This window comes from Sarcophilus harrisii, chromosome 4 (genome assembly GCF_902635505.1).
Source record: "Sarcophilus harrisii chromosome 4, mSarHar1.11, whole genome shotgun sequence".
Lineage (NCBI taxonomy): Eukaryota > Metazoa > Chordata > Mammalia > Dasyuromorphia > Dasyuridae > Sarcophilus > Sarcophilus harrisii.
Window position 1 is genome coordinate 424636305 of NC_045429.1, and position 24392 is coordinate 424660696.

Sequence of the window (24392 nt, forward strand, 5' to 3'; positions counted from 1 at the left end):
CCTTCATTCTATCTTTCCTTCCCATCCCCCTATGGCTTAAAGCAATCTCCACCCCCCCACACCCGAGCTGACCTACTCATGGACCACAGGAACAGTCCCTGGGGGGCTGATCCAGATTCTCAGCTGCTCCTCCCCCATCCCAATCCTGAAGAAAGTAGCTGAACACACCCTACACACTCCCACAGCCCTTCTCCTTCAAGTATCACCTCCCCATTCTCCTCTCCCACTCTCTTACACACACACACACTCTGTCATCTCCCATATGGAAATGTTTAAACCTGAAGCTTACCAGCCAAAGTACAGGCAAATGAGTTCTGTTCAGCAACACTTCAATCCCCATTCCCCAACACATGTCAGCCACCGTCTTCACATACCCCACCTCCACTTGGGATTCATGTGCCCCAAAGGCCTTTGGGGATCGTGTAAAGGGGATTTGGAGGAGACAGGCTGCAAAGATTCCTTCACTGTCAACCAAAGCCCTACTTAACCCATCAGATGATAGACCTGGGCTTGTGTTTTTATTGGTATAAGAAAATCCCAAGTAAGGAAACTCCTTCTACCAATAGAGATTAGAGAATAGACTTTAGAATTTAAGTGAATTGCCTAAAGTCCATATGATTGGTATTCAGAGATGGATCTTAAACCCATAATTTGGATTCAAGGCCAGCTCTTTATCCCCTAGCTCATGTTGCCTCCATTAGCATTTGAAGGGACCAGTGTTGGGGCTGTCAGACCAACCTCCAAGACTACAGGGGACATACTCTCACGGAGCCAAATGGTAGCTTTGAGGGCTGGTACACAGGAGGAAGTAGTACAAGTCTTTATAGAATAAAGGAAGCTCCATTGTCTTAGCTGAAAAAAGAACTGGTGGGGGATAGGAGAGCTGTCCATACTTCACTCTAGTTGGAACAGAAGCTAGTTCTCTACCCTGATGTCTTTCCACGCTAGACAAAGCACATAGTGACTCAGTGGCCTTAAGGAAGAGAAGGGACTGTAGTTATCTCCATATGAAAGTCTTGGCAAGAGAGTCACATCAATGACCTCACCTAGGGGGAGAAGTCATTTGTGGCTAATCCCAAAGGAGCTAGGAAATGCATGTCTACCCTGGCCCCAGACCAAAGAAGCAATGATAGTGAACACCATACTGCCTCCTGCTTTATTTCCCACAAAGCTGGTTTCTTCCATGCTTTTATTCTGGATCCATTCTTTCATCCAAGGTCTAGCTTCTCGGATCTGAGGTCCTTCATCTTAGAGAAGTCCAGCCCACACCAGTGCTGTGGGCCAGCCCCACCACCACCACACCATGTCCATGGTTCTGGCTTCTGATGCTGTCCTTGTCCTCTGAAAAAAGAAAAAAGAAGAGGACATTAAGAAGGAAACACACATTCTAGCCTTCTCAGTCCCCTACATCAATGCTCAGAGGAGACCCCTTTATGTATGAACTGGGATAACTAGGTGGTCCAGTGTATAGAGTGCTGGGCCTGAATTCAAGAAGATTCATCTTCCTGGCCTCAGACACTTACTAGCTGTTTGTTTCCTCATTTGTAAAAAGTCAGAGAAGGAAATGGCGAACCATTCCTGCATCTTTGCCAAGACAACCCCAAATGGGGTCACAGAGAGTCAGACATGACTAAATAATAACAATGTGTAGGAACTGGAAAGGGGAGATTACCTGGTTTAGGGGCAGAGAAAGGGATGAAATGAATCTGGGATGAAAAAGGAGTTGGAGAAAATGTGAATCTCTGGCAGTCTTAGATTATACCATGGGAAATAGCACTGCCCCCTTTAATTACCACCAGCCTCCTTTTACTGACCATGTGCTTATACCAACCCCTACACTACTACTGCTCCAGATGACATCTTGAATTTACTCCACAATTAGCCACCCCCTTCTATTATCTCTACTAATCCAGCTTCAGGGCTGCCATCAATCTCAATCACAGATTGAGAAGGGGAAGGGGAAGAGGGGAACCTCCTTCATTTCATCTTCCAAACTCTCTTCCCCTAATTCCAGCTCCTTTTCCCCCTATATCCTCATCATTATCACAAACTCACAGAAGAAAAGTCTCATATCCAGCATCATCCATGCGAACTCACTCCTGCATCTTGAGGATCCGTAGAAGAATCTTGTATACATCCTGTTCCATATAGCCCTGTGCACATAAGGAAGGTGGGAGAAATGAAAAGAGTTGAAGGAAGGAGGCAGATTAAATAAGGAAAGGGGCAGCTGACTTCTTCATCCTTCCCAGAAGTCAGGCCCAATATCTCCTAAAAGGGTTAAAACTGGTTCCGGTTAGCACTGAAACAGATAGGGGAAGGGACTAAAGGACTAAAGAAAGGGCAAAGAACCAAAAAATTTGTTTCAGAATCTTAAAAGAGAATGATTCAGAGAAAAAAAAAATGTTTCTCTTAAACACACCCAGATGCACATAACACAACCAAGTACCTCCCAATCTGGAGACAGATGAGAGAGGGGTTCCCCAACACAGAATCCTGACCAGTCCATAGCCTTACCTGAGCAGCATTAAGTAGATGGTTCCTGTAGGTGGAAATGATTTCCTGATGGTTCTTCTGGGAATCCTAAGAATGAGCATCAATCAATGGAATCTTTCATCCATCCTTACCTTCATAGTCCTCAGAAGCACAGAGTAGGAATCTTTTTCAAATCAATTCATCTCAAACACATACTTATTTAGCAAACATTCACTACTTGCAAAAAACTATATCAGGAACTGGGAGTTCTGTTAAGACAGTACTTGTCCTCATGGCATTTATAGTCTTAAATAGGGGAAGGAATTCAACACAACCCCCCACTAATAACCATCATGCAAAATAATACTCCTACATACATAAGAGACATGCAAAAAAAAAAAAGCTATATGAGATCATGGGCCAGCCCACACCAATTCCCCGGGGATAAGTAAGGCTCTTCAGATCTATCACTGGCTCTGCCCATGGTCCTGCCAATCCCTGGCAAATATTTCACTCAACCTTCCTCACCACACTTTCTAGCCAGGTTCTGCAGGGATAAGACCAACCTGCAACTGTAGCCTAAGCCGGGTATTTTCCCCACGAACAGCAAGGACTTCAGCTGACATTTGTTCCAGTTTCTTCAGCAGCTCCCTAATCTGGGATCAGAGGTAGAAGAGGGAGCCAAGGCAATCAATCAACCTCAAAGTCCTGTTACCTCCATATTTTACACCCCTCCCCACATACACATACAAGATGGCTGCTTAATACCAACTATAAACCCTGATAAATAACATCAATTAGGTGAGGGCCAAAATACATGATGAGGACACTAGGATACTTTCTCCTCCAGTCCAGTTCAACAATTTTTGTGCCTTTTCTTCCTTGAAAGCCTGGCTCAAAACTTGCAGGAAGCCTTCTGGGATAAACCCCACCCCATTTTGATCATTCTTTTACACTTATGCACTCTGTGGTAATATTAATTTACACTTATTTGTATGTTGTTTTCCTAAACTCTAAATTTATTTCCTGAACTGATCAAATAGGATTATAGTAGCTCTTTAAAAATGGCCTAGATTTGTTTTTTTCATTATACAGAAGGTTATGAACTTACTAAGGGAAGTACTTCAAAGTTTGTAAGTCAGTTGTTTGGAATTCAGAACTCATTTCCCCTTAGAAACAATGCTATGCAAACGATGGTTAGGCTCCCAGAGCCAACCCACAAAAACCCATAATGTCAAAATTATTTTAACCATACAGAGAGCTAGAGTTGGATTTCAGAGGTTAGTAAATTCAAGTTATTCATTTTTCTGAAGAAGAAACTGAGGTCCAGAGAGAATGTTATGTGTGTAAGGTAATACTACAGAGCCAGGACATTTTCCATTATGGTCCTAATAGCATCCTTAAACCACAAATCCCCACAGATGCCACACTCACAATTCCCCCTCCCAGCAGTACCAGGATAGGGGCAAACTCTTCAGTTTCTCTGCCCCAAAACTGGGCTGCAATCTCATGTAGAGTCACATAACTGAATGTGGAAGATGTGAAATTATGATTTATTACATTATCATATAATAATAATCATATTGTTACAATAAATGTTTGATTTGTATGCTTATTTTATATAATACATACAAATATCTATATGTAAATATATGATTGTTATATAGTGTTATGTATTATACATAATATATAACTATTATATATTACGTTACACATAATATATATTAAATATATCCATCCAGGGGTCCTCAAACTTTTTAAATAGGGGGCCAGTTCACTGTCCCTCAGACTGTTGGAGGGCCGGACTGTAGTAAAAACAAAAACTTTGTTTTGTGGGCCTTTAACTAAAGAAACTTCATAGCCTTGGGTGAGGGGGATAAACGTCTTCGAGCTGCTGCATCTGGCCCTCGGGCTGTAGTTCGAGGACCCCTGCCAGGGGTCATGTAAAATTTCTCGGGAGAAAAAGGATCTTGAGTGGAAATAGGTATAAGAAGCCTTGCTCTCCCCCAGCCATCACCCCGTGCAAGGACTCGGTCCCAGCCATCCCCGGCATTATCTGCCTCCTTTATTAAGAGAAGCGGTGGGGGGCTGCTGCCGGGGGTCTGTCCTTAGCTCCTGCTCCCGGCACCCCGCAGCCTCGCCCGGCCTTCTTACCTTGGCTTCCTTTTCCCTGCAGGCCCCAATCAACTGCTCCATCTTCTCCTTCAATATCTCGCCCGCCCTCTCGAATTGCTCCGAGCGGCCCCTCATCTCATTGGCCCTGCGCTCCTGCTCCGCCGCCCGGGCGGCCAACTCGCGGCTCCTCCGCCGCTCCTCGGCCACCACCTCCCGCAGCTGCCCGGTCTCCCTGCACGCGCTGTTGTACTTCTCCAGCAGAGCCTTGAGCTCCTGGCCCCAGGTCTGCGCCTGGGCCACCAGCGACGCGCGGCTCTTCTCCTGCTGCTTCAGGTTGGCCGCTTCCCGGGCGCGAAGCTCGGCCACCTCCTCGGTGGCCTGGTACAGCAGATGCTTCAGCTTTCCGATCTCCTGGCTCTTGCCGCCCATGGTGGCCTGCACGGCCCGCAGCTCCTCCTCTAGCTTGCCCAGGTCTTGCTCCAGGGCAGCTACCTGGGGGACGGCCCGGGAGGCCACGGAGCCGTTGCCCTTCAGCCGCCGGTTCTCGCCCTCCAGCTTGGCCAGCTCCCGCTGCGCCTCGTTGTATTTGGCCACCAGGGCGCCCACGCAGCCCTGCAGCTCCTCCAGGGGGTCCGGGGCCGGGCCCTGGAGGCTGCCTCCGCCCACCAGGTTGGGAGGCAGGCACTCGCGCAGCCCCTGCAGGCCGGTGCTCTGGGCGGCCAGGCGGCGCCGGAGCTGCTCCGCGGCTTCCTTCTCGGCTGCCAGCTCCTCGGCCAGCAGCCCCACGCTGCTGCGCAGCTGCTGCAGCTGGCCCTGGGCCTCGGGCCTGGGCATGTATTCCTTCTGCAACCTCTGGCCCAGGGCTTGCAGCTCTCCCTGCAGCCGCTGCCGCTCCCGGCCCAGCTCGCTCAGCTCCTCCAGGAGGTTACTGTTACTCAGCCTCAACGCAGACACCTCCTTCTCCAGCTGTCCCTTGCCCCCAGTCCCTTCTGGGGCCTGCCCTGCTCCGGGAGCTCCGAGGGGTTCCCCCCGAGTTTCGTGGGCCCTCTCCTTTGCCTTGCCTTCTCTGGTAGGGCTCACCATCACGGTAACGGCTTTGGCTTGGGGGAGGGGGGCTCCCTCTGGGGATCCCAGGACTGGAGGCACAGCCTCCACATTCAGCCCAGCCTTCGCCCGATCCAGCCTGGCCAGCACCTGCTCTAAGCGAGCCTCCATCTTCTCCCAGGCAGCTGCTGCCGCCTCAGCCTGAGATGCCCCCCAAACCCTGTTTCCGGCTGGTCTGCCCAGGACCCCTCGGGCAGCATCCTTGTCCCTCCACACGGCAGTCAGCTCCTCCCTCAGCTGCAGCAGGAGCTGGCCCAAGGCAACCATGCCCGCTGGCTCTACACCCAGAGCCTTCCCTCTCTCCTCTTTGAGGGGAAGCACTTGGTCTCCTCTTCCCTGGCTGGACACAACTCCTCCCACATTCACCACCTTCTCTCCCTTGGCCTTCCGTGGGGTCTTCCCCGCTGGGCTCAGCAGCTGGGGCCTCTGCTCCTCTGCTTGGGTTGTCCCCTGGCTTTCACCCTGGGGCCCTCGAGATTCTGATCCTTTCAGCGTCATTGCCTCTTTCTGCCTCTTCAGTTCTTGTACCTGCTCGGCCAACAGGTCCAGAACACAGCCCTGCTCCATGCCGTCTCCTCCAGGCCGAGGACTGGAACCTTGTCCACAGGGGGCTCTAGACTCCCTGGCCAAGAGCACTCCCAGCTCTTGTACCTGCTCTCGCACACGGCTCTCCAGACCCTGGCAGGCACTCTCCTGGGCCTTACATTCCTGGGCCTTTTTTATCAACTCCTGCTCCAGCTGGGAGACTTTCTTTTTCTCTGCTTCATACTTCTTCCTCCACTCTTGAGGGCTGCATAGATCCTCACCCTCTTCCTCCTTTTCATCCTCATCCTCCTCTGCCTCTGCTCTTCTTGGGCTCTTAGGAGGGGAACCCTAGAATAAAAACAGAACAAGATGAATCTCTGAAAAGAATGGCACCCCAAGAGAAGCCCTTCTTTCCCAAGCTCAGCCCTGGACACATAAAGTGTCTGAATAGTTGACCCTTCTTCAGGGTTGAAGAGAATGGGGCAGGGATGTTCAGAGGGAAGGGTTTGACTTTTTACCTGAGATGCTGAGTCAGGATGTTGAGCCCGCTCTTGACCTGTCAGAAAACAGTGTCATTTATCTAACACCTTTGGTTTATAGACATTAAGAATTTTAGGTCATTGTCTTATTTCATTCCATGGAATTAGGTAGGACAAATGTTATGATCATCCCCATTTTACTAGAGAAACTTAAAACATTAAGTGAAATTTGCTCCAATTAACATAGGTTGGAAGTAACAGATTTGGAATCTGAATTCCTTCTTTAAGAAGCATTGCCTTTCATTTAGTATCTATTAATAATAACAACTTTATATAGTGTGTTTTAAGGTGTAGAAAGCACATTCTCTCAGTTGATCCTCATAATAACTCTCTGAGATAGGTAGTATTATCACCCTTTATAGATGAGGGAATTGAAACTTATCCAGAGTCACACAGCTAGTACATATACAAGACAATTTGAATTCAGGTCTTTTAACATTTTATCCATTCATACCATCTAGCTGCCTCAAACCAGAGATGTATTGTAATTCTCCAGCTAACAAGACTGTTCTAGGAACCAGGGCCAAGACTGCCTTAGGGTTAAAACTTTATCGGTTTAACATTTTGGCCAGAGATGGTCTTAGTCATTATTGCCCACAGTGAAAGTCAGGATTGTATCAAATAATTTGCAGCCTTGTCCTTTGAACTTTGGAGTATTCACTGTTCATCATCAGAAAAAAAATAGAATAAAATGAAAATTAAAATAATAAATAAAAGTAAATCACAAATAATGATATAATAAATCATAAATATGATGTTGTTAAGGCCTTGAGGAAGAAGAATGTTTCTAAAGGAAAACTCCAAGGCTACCTACAGTAGATAAGAGAAAGGCCCTCAAAGTCACAAAAGTTTAGGATTCTCTAAGAAGAATTAGTTTGAGGATGGGGATGGGATGGGGGAAGGCTGGGCACAACTTGTCTCACCTCCACGCTGGCGGCGATTCAGGGCCTGGCGAAGCAGCCTCCATAGTTCCTCGTCTTGGGTACGCAGGGCATAGTATAAGGCATCATGGCCCATGATGTCCACAGTCCCTACGTCTGCCCCATGACTCAGGAGCAGCTCTGCCACTTCTGCACTCCCCTTCTCACAGGCCAGGATCAGAGCTGATCTGTGGATATGTTATACAATTGACTTTTTGGAGCCCTGACATTTTACTTTATTACTATTACTATCAGGAAATTTCCCTGGCTTCCTTCAAATTAAATCTTTAACCTTTCTTAGTCCTTAATCTTAGTGCCTTCCCTTTGAGATAACCCCTAATGATAATATATACTATATAGAGATATATAGCTATATAAACTCTATATAGAATTATCTGGTTTGTATATAATTGCTTGTCTGTCTTCTCCACTATTAGTTCCTTGAAAAGAGAATTTTTTTTTTTGCCTTTTTCTGTATGTCCAGACCCTAGCGCAGTGTCTGGCATATGTTGTTTTTCAGTCATTTCACAATTTCCATGACCTCATTGGGGATTTCCTTGACAAGGATAGTGAAATGGTTTGCCATTTCATTTTCTACCTCATTTTACAGATGAGGAAACTGAGGCAAACAAGATTAAGTGATTTGCCCCGAATCACACAGCTAGTAAGTGTCTGAGGCTGGATTTGAACTCATGAAGATGAGTCTTTATGAGCTGAACAAAAGATTCGGAGATAATGTGTCATAAAACATGTAAGGATTAATAGGTAAAGGAAATAAAGCTATAGCACTTCCATCTCCCCAAGCAGAGACTGGGAAAGGGGGAAAGCACAGCTCGGCCATGAAAATGAAGAAGGAATCATTTCACGTACATACCTGCTTGCATATATACCCGCCCCACTCCCCACCATTCCTTCTCTCTGTATGAGAGACAAAGGAGGCTGGAATCCGGATTGGAGAAAAATAAGGAAATCTCACTTGTCTTCCTTGTCTGTGACATTAACCCTGGCACCTCTCTGCAAGAGCTGGGAACAAATGGCTGCATGACCACCCAGTGATGCAATCATCAGGGGAGTCCGTCTATCCTGTACAGGTGGGGAATGAGTATAGCTGAGGGAGCCAGGAAACACAAAAGATCTGCCATATCCCCTCCTCCTGCCAACATTCCTGCTACAAACAACCTGAAGGGGACAGACTGAAGAACTTGGTACCCATTACTCCCACATTGCAAATATGGACCCACAGCTTTTCCCCTGTATTGCCTGGAGTCTTGACCCCTTTAGAGAGGGACAAACAACTCCAAGACACTGAGTGGCTTATTTATCCCCCAAACTAACAGTGCTCAGAGACAGCAGCCCCTTTCTTGGAGGCGTTGCCCCGCTCCAGGGGTGACACTCACATTATCGAGGACATCCAGAAAAGCTTCATGATCACACAGTAGCAATACGCTGGAGGCGCAGCCAGATGAAGCTAGTACATGTGGGATTGAAGGAAAGTCAGAATCAAGAGGAGAATCTCTTGGGATAAAGACCAATAACCCTATTTAACCCAAGTTCCTCCAAGGATCCTCTTCTTCTGCTGTGTCCACACCAGTCATTACCACCTCCCCTCCATACACATACACTCCTATATTTCAGAACCCCCAAAACTCACCAGCCCAGTGCAAGGGGCTTCGATTTTCTCCATCCACTGCATCTTCGTTGGCGCCATGCTAGGAAGAGTCAATACAGAACCAGCACGAACCCTGAGACATCCCTCCCAACTATTGCCACCATCCCTCACCTCACTCATCCACGTCATAGCATAATCTCATTGGACAAAATACGGATGGGTGAGTGGAGGGAACAAAACTCTTAGAAACCAATTATGAAGGGTTAGCTTGTTATAATCCAGAGAGAGACTGGGTTGTAACAAAAATTTTAGCACTCAGGGGTCCTTGGCCATCACTGGCACGCCAGGAAGGGCCTTTGAAGGGACAGGATAAAAATTTTCCAGTGGTCAATGGTCAGTTTTGACCATTCTGAGGTTGTTTTATAGATTGTTCTAATACTCTTTTCATGTTTTAGCTTTCCAGCTAGATTGTTAGCCTGCTATGGGTAAAAGCTATGCCTTTTCAAAGGTCACCAACACCTAACACAACCTAATCACCGGACAGAATTACCATTCTTCAGTCAGTCATCTTCTTTGGATTCTTTGCAGCACTTGACATTGTGAACTCCCACTTTCCTCATGAATATCTCGTCTCTCTTGGCTTCAGGAATAGCATTCTCTCCTGACTCTCTTCCTCATTCTACCTGTTTGATATGTTTCCCCTACCCCAGCTGCCCACTATGACAATTTAATAGGTATTTGATAAATGCTTATTTATTCATACTGGACTACTGCCCCCATGAAATCCTACCTAGATCACAGAAATTTGCCTAGTCTGTTTGATGATGACTGTCCCAGGAGATAGTTGGGAATTTGGTAGAATAGTCCTAAAGGACTTTCCCATACTCCATTATCTCCACATGCAAACTTACACTTTCCACCCCAGTATGATGGGGTTTTCTCATACCTGCAGGAGGACCTTGACACACTGGGGCTGACAGGATATAGTAGCCAAGTGCAGGGCGGTGCTTCCTGCAAAGAGAGATGGGGAGGGGGACCCACACAGCTCTGGTGACTCACAGGGAGGGAGAGCAAAGACGCACAGATAATCAGAGGGAGATTAGACAAAACAGCTTACAGTGACACACGGCCAGAAATTCCTGTTCACCCAGTGACTGGGTCCTTGCTGTGGGGTGAGGGTGAGACACACCCAACTTTATGGGGAGAGCCCCTGTAGGGACGTTGGGTAAGCAATGGAAGAGAGACATAACCAAGGTCAGAAGCCCTTGTTCTTCATCCTTTAGGGGTTCTGGAGATACTCCACTGCCTTCTGTCAAGGAGAAAGGGAGTTGGAAAAATCAATCGGTTACTCACCATCTTCATTCTTGCTGTTGATCTCGGCCCCATTAGCCAGTAGTACACTCAGGCACTCTGTCAACCCTTTAGACGCTGCTAGGTGGAACCTGGCCGTGCAGAAATAAAAGAAAGATAAGGTGGGAAGAGGGAGCCAGACAAGAAATGGGTCCTTCTTGATAAACTATCATCCCCCACACCACACCCCCAAACCTGTCACTAAGAGTGCTCTGGAATTAAGCTGATGGCTCCAGAAAAGTATTTGCCAATTTGCCAAGGAGTCACATAGAAAAAAAAGATGATAGAGACAAAAAGAGAAGCCGGATTCCTATCCCTGGGTACCCTCAAACTAGTCAGGGGATGAAAGGGAAAGTGAATTTATTGCTTCCTACTTAACTGAGCACAAGATAAATCCAGAGATCCATAGGTATGCTTCTAGATGTACAAGCAACTAGAGGAGTAAGCAAGTCGAAAATCTGAAGGTAATATGGAAAGAGGAGGGCAATCCTGACCTATCCCACTGTTGCAAATTTCATTGCATCTGAACTTGTAAATCCTAGGATTCTTACTCCACTCCTCAAATCCATTCACCTTTCTATTTTTTACAATGAACAAACACCATGTTCTAGTTAACTGGTGTTTATATAGTAGTTTATTTTTTAAATATTTTTTATATTTTATTTCTACAGTAGTCATTATGCCCTTTATTTATCAGCCTATCAATTTCCAGTCTCTTAGAAAATGTTCCCTGATAGGAGCCATATTTATTGAACTCATACTCCAGTATGAGGAATATAGATAAATAGATATAGATATGTATGCATTTATATACATGCAGATATATGTCTACATGTGTATACGCAAATACGTGGCACATAATATACATCCAGGTATATATATGCATGTGTATATCATGTACAGGTACATGTATGTGTGTGTATATATATATATTATATATATATACACACACATACATGCACATGTACATATCACTGGCTTGGAAGGGGAACAAGAAAGCCTGGAGGAGCAGGAGGAGGACTTACTTACGGGGACTGGCCGTGGGAGTCTAGTTTTGTGGGACGGGCATTCTTCCTGGAGGCTAGAGCAGCCACCCGGCTCACGTCTCCCCGCTGCACAGCTTCTAGGAGTTTCTGATCACGGCGGTTCCATTTCTCTACCTGTTCCAGAATCATAACATGAAAGTGGGGATGGAATTGGGGGAGAAGGAGGAAGACGAAAGGGGAAAAGAAATGGGAGGGTTGGAATAGGGTGCCAATTATAAAAATTCTGCCAATATAAGATAATTGCCAGGGCCAGCCCTTGACAAAATTATGAAGGATGTGGTTTCTGTTTTATAATAATAGTAATCACTACCTCTGCCCCATTTTTCTCCACTGTCACTGTAGACACAGAACTGAGAACCAATATGTTTGTACCTATCTATTTGATGTAGCTTACATGGCTGCATAATTTTAAGGTGTAAAGCTGTTTATGTGATCCGATTGATGTGGGATCCCTAATGTTGGTATTCTCATTTTACAGAAGAGGAAACTCAGGCGAAGAGGTGATAGGACTTGGTAAAATCATTTCCCTAGGAAGTGGCCGGCCCAGGACTCCAAGGGAGGCCTTCTGACTACACATTAAGCTCTCTCCATTACATAAGACTTTGGGGCCCCACCTCTCCCCTAATGACCTTGGTAAAATTTTACCCACTAAGAGTTGGACATATCCCCAGGTGCTGGCTTCCTAAGGAGGTATAATCATTCTTCCTTTCCTTGATTGCCTTCCCTCCCTCTGGGTGGAAGCCTACCAGTCCTTATCTTTTCCTGTGCCCAAATTGTGCCCAACTAACCTGATGTATTAATGGAAGGAAGCTGGAATCCCACTTCAGCACCTCAGGCAATACCTGAGAATTTGAAGACTATCTCTGGAAATAATGTCCCATTATTTATTATTTAACAAGATCTGGAAACATACCTGACCACACAGGAGAGGAAAGGATGCTGTTGAGCAAGCTAATATAGGACCAGGCTGGGCTTCAAGGGGCCTGCAGTCAGGGATTTCTGAATTCAAATCCAGTTTCAGGTACTTACTAACAGTGTGACTCTGGGGTGGTCATTTAACCTTGTTTGCCTCAGTTTCCTCAAATGTAAAATAGGAATAATAGTATTTGTCTTCCACAGTTGTTGTAAGACACAAATGAGATTAATATCTATAAAGTGTTCAGCACAGTACTTAGCACATCATAAGTGCTACATAAATGCTTATTCCCTTTCTCCCAAAATGTTTTGCAAACCTTAAAGTGCTATATAAATGCTGTTATAATTATTATTATTATTACCAAGAGCTGTGAGCTCTTGAGATGAAAAGTATGTGAGAGTTGATTCCAAAATTTTAACTGTTTTTTTTGGGGGGGGGGAAATTTTTAAATTTAATTTGCACTTTGTTGATTGAATGTTCAATCCCAGAGCAAGCCTCTTGCTATTTTTTTCATACTATACCTGTCAGACCTTTTGGAAATAAACTCAAACAACCTGCCTAAATTCTTGGTCTGGCTCCACTTTGGTTTTGTACCAGTTTCCTGGTTTGTTCCAGTACTCATTTGTACTGTCAGTTCTCAGAAAGGTAAACTGAGGCACAATCACTCACTCAAGTTCACAACTTATGATGCTCAAAGCTCTGGTTCTGGCTCAGATTTATTATTCATGATCTTTAGTCGTTCTGTATTTCAGAGCTAAGGAAGGAAGTTCCAATTGTGTTTCTACTCTATCCCTGGGCCATTCTACCTCCCCCACCTCTACCCCATCTTGATACCTTAGGAACAACAAACAAAAGGCAGGGATAGGTTCTTGGCTAAGTCTGGGCAGGTGACTGGAAGATCAGCACCCAGCTGTCCCAGACCACAGCCACACCTGGCCATGCATTGTTCTTCCACAAGAACTTTGGTGGAAATCATCATGGGAAGTAGCAAACAGGGTGGGGATTGCAGAGTTGGGTAAGAACACCCAGGGTGGCAAGCAAGAAGGAGCCTCCTCTAACATGAGATGCAGATTTATGTATGGTTCTGGAGAAATTCACTTACAGAAGAATTTCTCAGCTGCTTCTGCCATCAACTTTTCAGTATGAAAGATGCCCTGATCATGCAAGCATTCAGGATGTGTGAATCTAAATTAATACTACATTACCTTAATTTATGTCTATTACATTCTTTTGAAAAAAAAAAAAAGATAGATTTTATTTTTACATTGCATAAATTTCTCCTCCCAGAGAGTCAATTCACAAAACACTTTTGTTTTTAAAGAAAAAAAGATGAAGGGGGTAGGAAATCAGCAAAATTGAACAATACATAGAAAAAAAATTGACAATATAATTCAGTGTTCCACACATGTGAACTCCCCATTTCTGCAAAGTAGCCTCCACTACATTTTTCATCTGATGCTTAATCTTGGCACTAAGGTAATCGGGGTTCCTAAAGGCTCTGCCAGAGAAGCACAAGCTCTAGCAAGTCCTATCAAGCTGGAGAGGCAAAGACTAGCAACAGTCTATCCTCAGAGGGAACAGCCTCCCCAAGTTTGGCTGCCAAGTGAGGAAGGAGAAATACATGTCTTTTGTTTATTATTTGTTCTCTTTTGCCTCTTCACTTCATGGAAAGCTTGGAGGTTTAAAATCAGCATAAATAGGGAGGGGGAAAAAAGGACCTGTGCTGAGAAAAATACAGATCTTTTGAAGTGTTGAAAGAAGACTGGAGTGACATACAAATCAACATATTTAATTTTTTAAAACTACTTTCCCACCTCCTGCTCGGTTTCCCAACCACCCTCTGAAAAGATAACAAGAGATAATGATACCTGCCCTAACAGATGGGTAAACACTCACTGAGAGGTGGTGCCTTACCAATTATTCATTTTGGATAATGTGAAAATTTCCCTTTCCTCCAGCTCCCAATGGTGAACAGACTCCCCCTGGGACTAGACTCTAGGTTTCTAATTTCAAATCATTGGACCGTACTAATTTTCTATTACATAACTATGATAAAGGGTTAATTTTGGAGTCACCCAGACCTACTTGGATAATTTCCTTTCTAGAAAGACCCTTAAGGAAAAGGAGGTCTTCGAGGTATTATGGTGCAGATTCTTAGAGATATCATGGTCCAGTGGAAAATGTGCTGACTTTTTTTCAGAGGGCCTTTGGGATCAAATCCCAGACTCACACATTACTAAACAACGACCTTACTTCTTTGGACTTCAGCATCCTCATCTTTAAAATGAAGAAATTACACTAAATCAGAGGTGTCAGAGTTAGATTAAAATGTAATTGGGAAATATTTAACAAAATAAATAAAAATGCAATAAATCATACATAACAATACATTTTAAAATGATGTCAGTGGGGACCCTCAGGGATTCTTATTGATTGGTTTAGCTGCCAAGTTTCTGCCAGGTAATTTGACACCATTGCACTATATGGCCCCTAACATATTTTCTAGACCTACAGCTATTTATTAAACAGATTGGCTCTCAGAGGCAAAATAACTCAAACAAAAGGCTAAACCTTGATTCTCTTAGGCAATGATGGCAGGAATACATTATTAACTATCCTCAAGGGCTAGGACATCCATAGGAAAGGAACTAGGGAAAGTCCCTACAGGAAGTAGTCCCTACAGCTGATCACAACTTGAAATTTTCCAAGGGAAGTTGCTTCCCAGTCTCTATTGTGCATACATGAATTAATGCACGTGCAGTGCACTATAAATTTAAAAATACAATATAAATGTAATCTATCATGATTTTGATTGGAATTTGCTGAGGATTCTATAACTCTCTGGCCAGGAAGATTGGGTCAGGCCATTCACTGGAGAGGAGTTAGGAATGTTCATTTAAAAAAATAATTCAGCCTGGCTGTGTCCATGGTAACGATGAATAAACTCCTTCTTAGCAGTTATCCCACCAAACTAACCTTTTATTCGCTTCCTAGTTTCAGTTCTTATTTGTTTCCTTTAATTTCCCTGTACTCAAATTCACTATGTGTTAAAATTCTTTTTTCCTTCGTTATTTTGCCAAGGGTGGGTATTACCTTATCAGACATCTAAAATGAGATTGTTACTAGGAAAAGCTTGGGTTTTTTTTCCTATGTTCATAATGTCTTTATCTGTTTTCACACAGAGAACATTTTCCCAAAGGTCCTTTGAGTCAAAGGGAAAAAACTGAACCTGATTTCAAGTGCTGCTACTTTCTTGGCTTTTTCTTCTCTTTTTATATGAACTTTGGGCTCCCTGACATGTTTATCAATTTCCTAATTCAAGAAGTTGTGGAAGTTAATAAATTGGAGTCAGGAAAATTCATTTTCCTAATTTTAAATCTTGTCTTAGGCACTTACTAGCTGTGTGACAACTTAACTCTTAATTCTTTGCCTCAATTTCTTCATCTGTAAAATGAGCTGGAGAAAGAAATGGCAAACCATACCAATATCTTTGCCAAAGAAAATTCAAATGGGGTTATGAAGAGTTAGACATGACTGAACCCTAACAAATCAGTACTTTTTAACATTTCTATTTCCAGGCATCCTTGAACATTTATTAATTTATCGTGTCAAACTGCCCGGGCAGCATAGTGCAGCAGAAGGTGTATTGTAACTAGAGTTCTGAAGACCTGGGTTCAAATTTCAGCTTTATCATATACTATCTTGTGACCATGGCTCAGTCATTTTACTTCTCTGGGCCTCAGTTTCCTTGTCTGGAAAACGGGGAGAGATTAGATGAAATATTTTCTGAGGTCCATCCTAACTCTAAATCTAAGAATTTGAATCATGACATATCTCTAGACCAGGGATCTTAGGAAAGTGACAGGAGTCCAAGATCCTGCCCCATTGCCTTTTGTCAGCAATTCAGTAATTCAGTACCTGGATTGGCCCCATTAGAGTAGACATTTCTTCCACCCAGGAGGATCATAAAATATCTACTTTTTGTGAAATCCATGCCTAAGCTTTCCTATATGTTAAAGAGATCTCTAACTGATATGCTGGGATTTGGTCAAAACACTTCCCTCTGGTTCTCTTAATACTTTGTGGGTACCCCATATAGCATTTGGGTCATCCACCTATTAGCATTCACTCTCACTGGTCACTGATTGATCAGTCCATTTCCATTTATGTCATCCTTGATAATTTCTTTTTACAAAACTTTTCTCATTCAAGCCAATGTTGGGAATGAATTTCATCCTACTTCTGCCCACCAAGTTTCTTTCCATTGCTCTTAAGGAGACTTGTAAAAGCCGGCAGGAAGCACCAAACTGTCACCAAAGCCTCAAGAGAGCACACACCTGTCATGATAGGGGAGTTAAAGTCTGGGTCTTCCCATTCCAGATTCACTAGAGTTTTCTGCACCCTCTCCTTATCTTCCTATCCATAATATCCTAATGAAGTGTCCTGACAGGTAGAAAGAAAGTAGGTCTCACTATCCCTGACAAGTTAGTATGGGAAGGAATGGATTATGTTAATGTGATGAAGCTAGCACTAGATTTCAAGAGTCCTTTCCTTTTAACCTTAAAACAATTGAGAATTAATGTAAATTTTAATCTAACCTGAGGTCAAAGGGGTTCTAAACTGAATTCTTGGCTCTTTTTATATAGTAAGTTCAGTAAATTATTTATAGGTCAGAGTGAGATATGCCAAAAGCACCACACCTGGTTGACTGAAACCAAGTCATGTTTCTTTCTTTCTTGTTTTTTTAATATCCTCCTTCCCCTTCAAAAAAAAAAGTTTGGAGTTTCTTAGATTATCTTCATGATGGTTTCTGCTTATGCAGTAGCCTTTTCCTCCAGGTAAAGAAGTGAGCTAGACCTGGATTCAAGGAGTAGGAGTGGGAAAGGGTAGTTCCTAAAATCTTTGGCATGACTAGGAAGTCAAGCTCTGGGAGGGGCCAAGGAAGTTGTTACTCTATTTCCCTGACAATTGGGTCCAGAGCGGTTGGCCACCCATTGGGTGGAGGAATTTATGATGAGAAAGGTGTGGGGGAGTTTCATGAGGAAACCAAGCTGGAGCTGAAACTGATCTGGTTTCCACCTTTCTGGTTCCCAGGCTTGATCAAGGACCCTGAGAAAATTTCTGGGACTGGAATGGAGTGGAGGAAACAGTTATCCTCAGTGCCCTAGACTAGAGATTTCCCATATCTAAAGTGGATGTGAGACCACTGTTCTCCATGGAAAGGAAGACTTAGTAACCAGAGAATAGGCAGTTATCAACAATAGGGAAACTAGAATCTAATCTCCTTGAGGGCAGGTATCACATCTTAAACTTCACCTGTTCTCTACACTGGCAGTCTTTATCACAGAGATTCCGGTAAAACTAAGCTTTACCTTTTGGTTGAAATAGGAAGTTGCATAGAGAAGTCATTGTGAGAGGATTAAGAACACACCTCAGTAAATCTGTTAGTATTTTCATTTGATTCAATTACATTGAACAGATATTGATTAAACACCTACTATGTCTCAGGCTGGAGAAGGAAAGGACAAATCACTCCAGTATCTTAGCCAGGAAAACCCAAAATTGGTTCATGAAGATTGAAATGTGACTGAACAAAAACAACAAAGTACCTACTGTGTTCTGGCATTGTGCTAAGCACTGGAGATTCAAAAAAAAATAGTCCCTGCTCTTGAAGAGCTAACAGTCAAATGGGAGGAAACAATATATTAATATCTAGGTATAAATAAGCTATATACAGAATAAATTAGAGATAATGAGCAGAGGGAAGGCATGAGAATCAAGGGTCATTCATTGAGAAAGGTTTTAATTGAGATTTGAAATCATGGAAGCTAGGAGTTGGAGATAAAGATCAAGAACATTCTAAGGATGGGGGACAACTAATGGAAATGCCAGGTCCCTTCCAGCTATGAATCTATGGTCCTAATTATCTGGGTATTTCTCAGACTTGCTGATGGATAAATACCTCCAGGTCAGCTTAGGCAATTAATCACTTTACAAGTGACAAATTCACTTCTGAATTATTTGGATCAGTAATAGGACTCCTGTGACTAGAATAGAACAAATTTTGAACAGTAGTTCCAATAACTGCACAATTTCATTCCCAAATGGAAATCTCTCCTGTTGGAGATCTTCCCGGGAGGAAATGCTATATCTTCTTTGTCAACCTTTTCTGGGGCCTTCTACTTCAAATTCTGCACAAGAAAAGAGGGAAGGATTTATCAGAATGGAAATATCCTGACCTCAAACTCCCTTAGTCATTTCAGCTTAAATCCAAATCAATGTTACAGGGGAGAATAGACCCAAGAAGATATCTAAGGGTTTGGGAAGGGGGAGGGAGTCAAGGAGGGAACATATAGAAGGCCTGCAGAAGTCTGGGGACCAGCCTCAAAGCCAAAGGCTGCAGGGAGATGTTTGGAGGAATATGCTGCAAGCAACTCATCCTTTACCTGGGCAGCAGCCAGGTAGGCTGCTCCTCCTCTGGCACTGCCAGTTGGGCTGGCCAAACAGCAAGGTGAACCTGCAGAGAACTAGTGTAAAGAGGTGCAGGGATACTTGGGGGAAAGAGTGAGAGACTGGGGAGAAACAGACATCGAGAAGGTGATGGAGGGAGAGGGCACCCGGGGCCAAAGGGACTCTGGGGCAAAGGGCAGGGATCCTGGAGAGAAAAAGAGGAAGAGAAAGGACCAAAAAGTCACTCGCTCCCCAGCGATGCCTGCAGTTTCCGCGCTGCGCAGAGCACTGGGCATTTCCGACCCTTGACCCCTGTCTCGGGGATGTCCTCACCCCTATCCCCAAACCCCCTTCTCTACCCGGCAGCATCCACGGGATACCTACCGCCACCTGTGAACTGGAGCAGGAGAAGATCCGCTTCATGGCCGGGGCTGGGGCCGGAGCCGCCGGGGGAGCGGGGCCGGGGAGACGCGCAGGGAGCCGGGCCGGGCCGGACCGAACCCACAAACTCAGCGGCTGCGGCCGCGGCCCAAATTGTCAGAGGCAGGAGGCGGAGCCCCGCCCCCATAAGTCCCAACCTATGGTAGGACGGCATCCCGCGGCACCTGGCGCGTGGCCCCGCCCACCTCCCTGGCTGACCCGGGAGGCCGGCGGGACTCAGGCTGCGGACCTGACCCGCAAGTTGTCTGTTTTCGTCTCTGATGAGACTGGCTAGGTCCGAGAAAACTCGATTATAAAGCCCGGTGTGCCCATGCAGAGTGGATGCCCGATTATAACGCCCGGTGTGCCCATGCAGAGTGGATGCCCGATTATAATACCCAAGACTGTGAGAGCAGCAAACTGAGGCAAGACTGAGCATTGAGAGCATTTGAGGAGAGCAGAAACTGAGGAGAAACTGGTGTCCTGTGGCTGAGAGTTTGAGGATATACAGAACAAGTATATAGGTGGCAAACAGCAAAACCCATTGACTTAAGAGAAAGGAACAGAACTCAGTAGCTAGAGCACTGGAACTGGACTCAGGAAGATGAATTCAAATTCTGTCTCAATCACCTAGCTGTATAGACCTGGGCAAATTATTTAACTTCTCTCAGACTCTGATTTCTCTTCCGTAAAATGGGGATGATAGTAATAAGGCTGTTGTTGTTCTGGGCCAATGAAATAATTCATCAAAGTGCTTTGCAAACATTAAAGCACTAGGTAGATGCTAATTGCTGTGGTGGTGGGGATAGTGGTCATTAGGCATCCGGAGCAAGAAGAGGAGAAATCTAGAACCAAAGAAAGGAAGGCCAGAAATGAAAAGACAGAAAGAAGAAAGTGTCCTTGATGTCAGCCTGAGAAAAATACTGGCTTCCTATCCATCATGCTGATATTCTTTTTCTTTGAAAGCTCATTTTTAATCTCTGACTCTTCCCCGACTCTTACTTGTGGATTGTCCTTTTTCTACATTTGCTCTTGCTAAGTTTGGCAGCTGTGGTTGGAGATCTCTCCAAAGTCTGGAACCAGAGATCTGAAGCTGGAAAGGATCTCAGAAACCAGCTAGTTTCACTCCCTCATCTTACAGATAAGGAAAATGAGGCTAGGGAAAGTTAAACTTGGCAGAGGAAACATATTTCATGTCAGTGTACCCAATCTTGGTAAAGGAAACCCAGTCCAATGGGATGATCTGTGAAACCACAAAAAAGCATGACTGGTGACAGGCAATTTAAGTTCAAATTCTCCCTCTATTCCAGTGGAACCCCAAAGTAAAGAATTCATGTGAAAGAGTTTTTTATAAAATCTGAGTTAGAAAATATATCAGATGTCATCTAGTCCAACTCTTAGCTAACTTAGAGACTCTTCTATGATATTCTGAACAAATGTTCCTCAAAAACCTCTAATGTAGGAGAAAACTACTAGACCCTAAAGGAATCGTCCTACTTCTTCTCCAAGCTTTGTGATATCTGAGATTTTAATAAGGATGTTATGGCTATGAATTCTTAGTTTTATCCAAATCACTGATTAAAAAAAATTATACAGTACAAAGTCAAGGACAGATGGGGGTGCACTTCACTGGAAACCTTCCTACAAGTTAACTTTGAACCATTAATAACTACTCTAGGTCTAGTCATTCAACCAGTTTTGACACTACCTAACCATATTTTCTTCTAGCCTACATATTGCCATCTTATGCACAAGTTAGCATGGGAAACATTGTCAAAAACTGTGTTAAAGTCTAGGTAAAGCATTCCACAACATTACCCTAGTCTACCAGTTCAACAATTTTATCAACAAAGAAAATGAGTCTAATCTGGCATGACCTGAATTGTGTGTGTGTTTTTTTTTTTTTTTTTTTTGGTACTTAAATGTTTTTTATGTTTTTGTATTTTTAACATGACAAATAGAAATACCCACTTCCACATACGCAAAGAAAAAAAAAAAAAAAGAGGAGCAGCTACATGACCCAGTGGATAGAGCAGCCCTAAAGTCAGGAGGACCCAAGTTCAAATCTAAGCCTCAGACACTTAACACTTCTTATCTGTGTGATGCTGGGCAAGTCACTTAACTCCAATTGCCTCAGCAAAAAGAAAAATGAGATTTTTTTCTAAAACCACATCTTTATTTTGGACATTTATTTTTGAAAAGAACATAATTAATTCAATATGTGAGTTTCAAAGTTTATCTCTTTATGAATTTCCTTCTGTTCTCTTCTGTGCATTCTCATAAATGTTTCAATTACCCTATTTTCTTTGTTTTCTTATTTTTTTTGCCTCTATCACTAACCTCTTCCTTCCAAATTAAAAAAAAAAAAAGTTTATCTTTGTCAAGTCAAGCATGACAAATCAGTTTATTGACCATGATCAGAAATATATTCTTGATAGTAAAAAAAATCAATAAGCATTTATTAAATGCCTACTATGTGCCAAACATTGTGCTAAGTGCTGACCTCTCATAAATACCTAAAGGAAAATTCTGAGCTCTCTATAAAGGGAGGCTTTGGGAAGAGTTTATTGCTCAGCCCCACCATCATAAGAAAAAGGCAAGTGAGGGTGCTGAGGAGGTGTATGTAGTATTAAAGTTGAATCAGCCTCCCTGATGATGAAATATCAGATGATGAGCTTATCCTGGGGGGTGGGAATGGAACATGATGATTGTGGAGATGAAACCAAGCAGAGACCTGTTTTTCCCTTTCCTTTTCTGGATATTTGCTAACAGCTTTAATATTAATTACCTTTAACATCATGTTCTAGAATTTTGCTAGTAGCACACGCTCCGTGTCAACTATCCCAACTATTTTAATTCCTTAAAATGGCAATTCAGCTCTTCAGAGGATGGCTACTACATGTGTGCTCATAATTTGAAGAGGTGGTCTTGAAAGCTTCCAACCCCCTATTGTTGTGATTCACCTAACAATTATTAGTTGATATCATTTAACCAGCTTTGACTTAGCTCACAGGATATGGCATTTTTACTAAAGTGATATGGTAAGAATATTTGGCATAAAACATCCCTAGAAAATCTGTGATAGACATTCCTATAGTATATATAGAGATTCCAGGGGAGAATGGATTCAAGTTTAGAGAAGAGATGTTGCTAAGGGGCAACTTATAGTTCCTAGAAGTCTTTTTTTTCTGGAGTTCAAAATATTTCCCCTTTAGATGGGGTGTACACTTTCTAATGGTTTCATTGTAGTATCTTTGAAGTTGCCTTTCCTCAGCGTGTCAATCGCTGCTGTTCTAGAAATATTGCAAAGAAGATGAATTAGAAATCGGAATTCTTTAATCATCCAAAGTTCACAAAGTTCTCAACTGGTCAAAATAGAGGTGAGATGAAATCAAGCCTTGTTTGTCTCCTCCCCTTCAAAACTGAGGCACAAAATTCTGAATGTGATCAATTTATTAGCAAAGCACAAATTTGCCAATTAATAGGGTGTTGATCTCTCCATCAATCCCTAAAATCCAGTGGGACTTACAAATTATTTTTATAGACAAAAGGAAAAGCATCATAGTAAAAGGGTAGCATCATAGATGGGGAAAACAGTATGATTGGCTATCATTTTTTGTTCAGTCATTTTTCAGTTGCATCCAGCTAATCATGACCCCATCTGTGGTTTTCTAGGTAAAGAAAAAATGAAATGGTTTGCCATTACTTTCTCCAGCTCATTTTGCAGATGAGGAAACTGAGTTAAACAGGGATAAATCATTTGCCTAAGATCACACAGCTAGTAAATGCCTGAGGCAAGATTTAAAATCAGAAAATTGAGTCTTTCTGACTCCAGGCCTGGCACTCTATCCACTGTGGCACTTAGCTGCCCCTTGGGGAAAAGAATATGATTGATTGGAGATTGAGTATTCAGGACTATCAACTACCATCTCATTACTGATTGATTGTTTCCACCTGCAAGGTTAATCAGTGGTACATGGATAACAAAACAGACTTCCTTGGAGGACAGAGATAACAGAGCAGACTTCCTTGAAGGACAACTGTGTGGGATAGAGATAACAAATTTCCTTGACATAAGAATGGACCATTGATTTCAGAGAAAAACTGAACTTTTAAACTTCACTTAGAGACAATGGATAATTTACAGGAAAGCTGAACTTCTAAACTCGGAGAGACAATAAAACATGTCATAGCCAATTATAAAAATGTCAGTGGTGATACTGAACAAATTATAAAGTACACTTAATTTGAATTTTTTCAAGGGCTTGGCTGGGATGCTTTCACTTGTCTATTATCAAAAAAGACACTCAATCCCAAATTAGCTTGTTGGATTTATGTAAGCATCACAGAGTATGACTAAGTCTCCTCAACCAATTCATATACACTTCCTGGGCATTTTCAATCCATTTTATCCAATGGCTTTCAAGAACTTCTCAATGGATAAAGGACTTTAAGCCTAACATCTTTGATCGATTGATCCAATCTTGTTAATTTTAAACCATATTTGAAACTATACCTAGTTAATACCTTTGATTCAACTGAGATATGCTTCCATAAAACTATCAAAGTTTAGACTTTATTAATTTTTCCAGTTGGAGGAGGGTGTTGGTGGTTGATTCATTCAAGAGACCCCACACTCAGTCACACATTCACACACTCTATACAAAGCTAGTATCATTGTAGTTTAGATACTAATATCATTTTCCCTCATTTTTGAAAATGAAGACATTTGCATTTTTCGAATCCTGAAGAACTTTTCCTGTTTTCCCATGATCTTTCAAAGATCACTTGGTAACTCAGCTATGACATCTGCCAAATCCTTCAGTACCATGGGATGTAATTCCTTTGAGTCTGGTGACTGGAGCTCATTAAAGGCACCTAGTTGTTTTCATTATTTTCTTACTTGCCTTGGGTTCCAACTATCTA

General features: G+C 43.1%; 1 protein-coding gene across 1 annotated transcript; it reads right to left on the reverse strand.

The window, feature by feature from the left end:
* Positions 1–1133: 1133 nt before the first annotated feature.
* On the reverse strand, positions 1134–19579 carry ANKRD35 (ankyrin repeat domain 35). Its single transcript, XM_031967415.1, has 14 exons — positions 19431–19579; positions 11664–11794; positions 10638–10726; positions 10231–10295; positions 9327–9384; positions 9073–9143; positions 8652–8758; positions 7679–7863; positions 6735–6772; positions 4627–6564; positions 3039–3128; positions 2515–2580; positions 2056–2153; positions 1134–1341 (listed from the first exon to the last, which is right to left on the reverse strand). The coding sequence occupies exons 1-13, from the start codon at positions 19467–19469 to the stop codon at positions 2094–2096; spliced, it is 2937 nt and encodes a 978-aa protein (XP_031823275.1). The 5' UTR covers positions 19470–19579; the 3' UTR covers positions 1134–1341; positions 2056–2093.
* Positions 19580–24392: the final 4813 nt, after the last annotated feature.